The 6,453-nt window shown below is 38.4% G+C and overlaps 1 protein-coding gene across 14 annotated transcripts in view; it reads right to left on the bottom strand.

The window, feature by feature from the left end:
• Positions 1 to 213: 213 nt before the first annotated feature.
• Positions 214 to 6,453, bottom strand: part of OXR1 (oxidation resistance 1) — a 341,306-nt gene continuing 335,066 nt past the window's right edge. For 13 of the 14 annotated variants that reach the window (XM_039911838.1, XM_029062172.2, XM_029062173.2 and 10 more), the window contains 2 exons: positions 5,577 to 5,650; positions 2,051 to 2,205 (listed from right to left, as the gene is read on the bottom strand). In XM_039911838.1, coding sequence (XP_039767772.1) covers positions 2,070 to 2,205; positions 5,577 to 5,650 — 210 coding nt within the window. In that variant the 3' untranslated portion in view covers positions 2,051 to 2,069. Of the gene's footprint in view, positions 2,206 to 5,576; positions 5,651 to 6,453 lie in introns of all 14 variants that reach the window. The other variant, XM_029062165.1, reaches the window with a different exon arrangement.

The following is a 6,453-nucleotide window of genomic DNA, read 5'->3' as shown; positions in this document are numbered from 1 at the left end:
GAGAGGGGCATTTGGGGTTACAGTCACCCCAAGAGTGGCTTCTGGAAAAAGCCCCCTCTACCCCCTCCATAAAATGTTGCAACATTTGGGCAGTAGAAACCTTAATATCTATCTAATGCACAGTAGAAGAAAAGTCATTTGAACTTGCTCAGTAAGATATTACCTGGAGCATTACAAAAATGATTTACTTGTGCAAATAAATTCAAACTCAAATTTCTTTTTCCACATATTTTGTTTTATTTGCTATACATCACTATGACCTTGTAGTACTTGAAATCCATTATGGAATTTTTTTTTTATGATTAGTCTGAACTCCACAAAGACAATAATACTGCTGTGGAAGACCAAAGGGGAGAAAAGCAGATATATTTATTTACAATTCCCTATATCTGTAAACATTTAATCGATAGAGTAGTACTAACTTTTAACTAAGTAGAGAGAGCTTTACATAGACAGGGAAATGCTTTTCTGTGTTTCTATTCACATTCAGCAATAGCATATAAGGATAGAACATTTGCCCTTATTGCAACCAGAGCAGTAAGCTTTCTTTAGATTATGTTTTTAAACTTCCAAAAGAACTAAATATACCGAAGTGTTATACAACTACATCTACTTAAGCCAACACATTTGGCTCTTATTCCATTTCTAGAATAATTTAAAGTGCTATAAGCAACCCGTCAATCAACACTTTCTATAAGAACAAAACTACTGTTAAACATTAATTTACAAGAAAATATACAATGTTCATCTGGAGTAGCTGAAATTTCAGCACAAATTCACTGTCACACTTAGAACAGCAGGGCTTTTTTTTGCATAACATAGAATAGAAGCTTTGAAATAAACTGTTTATATGTGTAGTTATTGCCACGGTGGCTCATCTGTTTTCCTACAAAAGAGGACAAGGACTATGAGTATATTCTAGCCTGTCATTTTTTTCTTGAGGTCACATGACAGTAAATTTGCATATTTCACAAGTCTACTTAATTACGATATTGTCTACTGTAGTACACAACCCCATTTTATCAGTTGTGCACTGATGCACTGATGCTGGTGCAAACTGCAATTTACAACAAATACTCAATTTTTTAAAAATTCACAACGTTTTTCTCTTTTGGACAGGAATAAGCAATTATTTTGGAGTCAATGCACCACAAGGCTAAAACAAAGGAACTATAAAACAGTATATCTGATACGCTGAAGAATAATGCATGTTTCATAGTGCTTGTTCTTCTAATAAATGCCCTGCTAAACTACAAATAATAACCGTTTATATTATGTGTTCACGTTCAATCTATTTTAATCCAAAGGAATCAAGGTCTCATACTCCTTTGCAGTTTTACCAGATATTTCAGTAGTGATCAGTATTTACCCCAGACCTGCAGACTAGTGATGGCACACACAAAATGTTCTATTCCAATCAGAATTCTCAAGTAGGCATATTCTGACTTTCTAAATGAACAAATGATCCTGCTCTTCTCAAACAAAGGAATATTATGATGTGAAAGGCAGACGCTGTGCACTAATTTGACATACAGTCTCTTGTCTAGCGACACCACTATTTAATTTTGCGATTCCAATTGCTACTCGGTGTAAATCTCACAGGGCTGAGCAGATTCCTAAAGCTACATAACCAATGGAAATACAGCTCCTGAATTAAGAGAAGCAACATACTTAAATGAAGAAAAAAAATACACCCTTAGATCAAGAAAACAGAAAGTAAAATTTGGGAGAAAACAGTGATTGTGAAAAAGTTGAAAACTGAAGTGACATGGCCTCGTCTATTTGCATAAGCAATTGTTAAATAGGGCCGCCACCCAGCAAATTATAAGAATAGCATATGGAGAATGACACTAAGCTATAGTAAATACTTGGAAAACTTAATAAGGGCCACGGAGGTTATTTCCAGAACTAAACTCACACCCAAATTATATTTTTAACACACAGTGAAGCAGGTAAGTCAAAAACACATTAGTGGCATGCTACATCATATTGCTTCTTGAACTTGCCCAACTACACTAGCTCATGTCAGATTTGGAGGCATCACCCCATCAACAGAGACTGCAACATATTTATTCAAAGGCCCAGATTTCAATGTCTTGTATACAGAAATCTTCTTTCTTAGAAAGTGTATGATTCCCAAAGGTTTTACAAGAGTGGCTTCTGCCATGGTAGAGATCCCCATCGAGCCAGAGAGCAAATTCTCCCCTGAAAGAAAAGAGAAATACATTATGAGGGCACTAAAAGAAATCTCATCCTGAAGGTTAGTATTTTTTACCTTGAAATGGGTACACCAATATTCACACTCGATCTCATCTATCTCACCACCAATCTCTAGCCTAACTCCTGCCTCTGGCATGGAGTGCCCCACATCTGCATATCTGACAATTACTCTCCTCACCTTCAAAGTCTTATTGAAGGCACATTTCCTCCAAGAGGCCTTCCTAAGCCCTCCTTTCTGCTTCTCCCATTCTCTTCTGCATCACCCTGACTTACTCCATTTATTCAGCCTCCCTCCAAGCCACACGGCCCTTATGTTCATAACTACAATATGGGATTTTATTTTATTTTTAATTCAAGGACTTGTGGCACACACATTGGAAACAGTAAAATTTTTTTGTGTGATATGTTGTACACTGTAAGGTCTTTAATTTTCCCATTTTAGAGTTCAGAGGGTTTCCAACCCTGGTTCTTATTGTGGAAAAAAAGAAGCTTTTAAGAAATCATGTAGAACGAAAAGTGATGGTGTGGGAACAGTCGATCACTGTATTTTTTGAATCTACTAAAACACTTATAACAAGTGTCACCGATTTTCATATGTTACGAATTGAGATTCTTATTTTCGTTCACCTCAACAGGTACTTTGGAAGTTCGGCTTATGGGCTGCCAAGACATCCTGGAAAATGTCCCTGAGTGGTCAAAGGCCACATCTGTCACCCTACCCGGTTGGAGCCCAAGCGAAGCTAGATCATCCTTCATGAGCAGAACGAGCAAAAGTAAAAGCGGAAGCAGTCGAAACCTCCTAAAAACAGATGACTTATCCAGTTTAGTACCCATTTGCTTTGTTTCGTTTAATAAAGACAAAAGCTGCTTGCGTACTAATAATCCAGTTACAAAAACATCAAGAATTTTTAAAGCGTAGTCATCGTGTAGCAGTTGGAATACCAAATATTCATTTATCTCCTGGCCTGGTTAGCATTTTGAGAAGCAGCGTGGCTCAGTGGAAAGAGCCCGGGTTTAGGAGTCAGAGGTCATGGGTTCTAATCCCGACTCTGCCACTTGTCAGCTGTGACTTTGGAAAAGTCATTTAACTTCTCTGTGCCTCAGTTACCTCAACTGTAAAATGGGGATTGCGACTGTGAGCCCTACGTGGGACAGGGACTGTGTCCAACCCGAACTGCTTATATCCACCCCAGTGCTTAGTAGAGTGCCTGGCACATAGTTAAGCGCTTAACAAATACCACTATTATTATTATTTATATTAATGAACGTCTCCCCCTCTAGACTGTAAGTCAGTTGTGGGTAGGGAACGTGTCAGTTATTTTGTTATATTGTACTCTCCCAAGCACTGTTATCCACAAAGTAAGTGCTCAATAGATATGACTGACTTTAGTTTGGAAAGAGATAGAGGCTAAATGGGTTCATGATTGGAGTTTACAAAATCAGGAAGGGTCTGGATGGGGTAGAAAGCAGTGATGGTGCTGAGAATGGGTCTCTTCTACCAGCTATGAGAGCCAGGGTGGCTCTGGCTTAGTTCACTTCCTTGCCTCCTCCTCATGCTTGTCTTTCCCTCCTTCTCTCATTTGCTCCCTAGCATAAAAGGCCCAGCTCAAGTTTGTTCCCTCCTCAAAATGGAAATTGGGGTCTTCTCCCTCATTTCTCCACAAAAGGTGGAGAATTCCGCCCTTTCTTCTCCATCCATACTGTTACCACGTTAAAACAATCACTCACCCTATCCTTCCTAGGTGACTGCATCAGACTCCTTGCTGACCTCCCAAACTCCTGTCTCTCCCCACTCCAGTCCATACTTCATTCTGCTGCTCAGATCACTTTTCTACTAAAACATTCTGGACATGTTACCCCATTCTTCAAAAAATTCAAGTGGTTGCCCATCCACTTCCATATCAAACAAAAACTCCTCTCCACTTGTTTTAAAGCACTCCATCTTGTCCCCTCCTCCCTCATCTCATTTCTCTCCTACAACCCAGCCTGCACACTTCACTCCTCTAGTGCTGATCTTCTCACTGTGCCTCATTCTCGCCTGTCTTGCTGCCAATCCCTGGCCCATGTCCTGTCTCTGGCCTGGAACACCCTCCCTCGTCTCACTGAATGCCTATCTCCTCCAAGAGCCCTTCCTAGACTTAAGACCAACTTTTCCTCATCTGCCACTCCCTTCTGCATTGCCCTGACTTACTTCCTTTGCTCTTCCCCCTCCAAGCCCTAAAGTACTTATGTTCATACCTGTAATTTTATTTATCCCTTTGCTCTTCCCATCTCCCAACCTCAAGGCATTTGTAACTTTACTTGTACTGATGCCTGTCTCCCCCACTCTAGACTGTGAACTCATTATGGGTATGGAATGTCACTGTTTATTGTTGTACTGTACTTTCCAAAGTGCTCAGCACAGTGCTCTGCACACAGTAAGTGCTCAATAAATACGACTGAATGAATGAATGAATGATTGACCAGTTGAAATCGACCACATTAATGGTGCATTCATTAAATAACCTTGGCTGCTTATACATTGCACTATTTTTTTAAAATCCAGTAATCTTTAAATGCTTTAATTAACCCTAGACTGGAGCAACAATATATTAATTAATTTCATTTACTAATGTGTAAAATTAATTCATTCACTCATTCATTAATTCATATTTACTAAGTGCTTACTGTGTGCAGAGCACTGTACTAAGCACTTGGAAAGTACAATTCAGCAACAGAGATGATCCCTACTCAACAACAGGCTCACAATCTAGAAGGGGGGAAATTGAAGCTTCATTGGTTTTATAATTACTTGCAGAAGTACCATCCTTAAGGGAAGGGAGCCAAAACATTTCAGTCAATGAAAACAGCATTAGGATAGAGTTAAAGGAAAAAAGTCCATAGGAAATATAAAACTTAAAAACAGCTCAGGAGTCAACTGGAAGAATAACTCAAGCATAGAGCACTTTAGGTTTTAAACTCAATGTATTCCAAAGACAACTGATCAGTACTGGAGAAGCACCTTTATTCCATAAATATTCCTCAAAGCATTCCATGTCATTGTCCCTTTTACTTTCTGAGATAAAAGAGCACTTCAATCAAGATGAATTTTATTGGTCCACAAGCTTTCTTCAGCAGACACACTGTGCTTCAGCAGATACACTTTCTTCAGCTTCTATATTTTGGAATTCCCACTTAGTACTTTTCTCTTCATATAAATCAATGCTTTTCCCTAATCAAAATCAGTAATAGTTCTACAGCACCAATTTATTGGGTGGAGTAAAACATCAGAACATGAACCAATAATTTTCACTAAGACTTACCTAAACTAAATCATTTAAAAATAGGTAAAGAATTGAAACCTTCTGGTAACTTACCCGCCTCCTCCAAATGCTAGGGAATCCATGTCGCCTTTGATAAAAAACATATTGTCTCCTGTCCATTTAAAGATCTAAGGAAAATGAAAGATTATTTTTAAAAATAGACTTTTTTATACTTAAATCCAAATATTCCTATCAAACCTCTTTAATGATTGATAGCTTTCCAACAAAAGATCAACTAGGTATATTTTAAAATTCATGTACAGATCAATTTGTTTTAAAAAGAGTAGTTCAAGAGCAGCGTGGCCTAGTGGTAAGAGTGTGAGACTGGGAATCAGTGGACTTACATGCTGTGTGACCCTGGATAAGTCACAACTTCTCTGTGCCTCAGTTCCCTCATCTGCATAAATGGGAACCCAATAGCTGTTTTCCCTCCTACTTAGATTATGAGTTCCATGTGATACCTAATTATCTTGTATCTAACCCTGGCACTTAATACTTGGCACCTAGTAAGTGCTTAACTCGCTCCCTTTGCACTTGTGTATATATGTACATATCTGTAATTCCATTTATTTATATTGATCCCTGTTCACTTGCTTTGATGTCTGTCTCCCCGCTTCTAGACTGTAAGCCCAGGTGGGCAGGTATTGTCTCTCTTTATTGCTGAATTGTACTTTCTAAGCGCTTAGTACAGTGCTCTACATACAGTAAGTGTGCAATAGATATGATTGAATGGAACAATGAATGAATGAACAAATGCCTCTATTATTATTGAGACTGTATCTTTCAACTGTCATGTGCCTAGAGCCTCAGGTTGTTCTGATGATGAAAATATTGTTGCTTAACACATTACGTTTCACATTAAATTAAAGGAGTTCTCAAAGAAACAGAAACAGTGGACATATATCCTCTCCTATTCTGAAGTAATTTCACC

This window comes from Ornithorhynchus anatinus, chromosome 4 (assembly GCF_004115215.2).
Source record: "Ornithorhynchus anatinus isolate Pmale09 chromosome 4, mOrnAna1.pri.v4, whole genome shotgun sequence".
Taxonomy (NCBI): domain Eukaryota; kingdom Metazoa; phylum Chordata; class Mammalia; order Monotremata; family Ornithorhynchidae; genus Ornithorhynchus; species Ornithorhynchus anatinus.
This window is presented reverse-complemented; position numbering and strand designations above follow the sequence as displayed.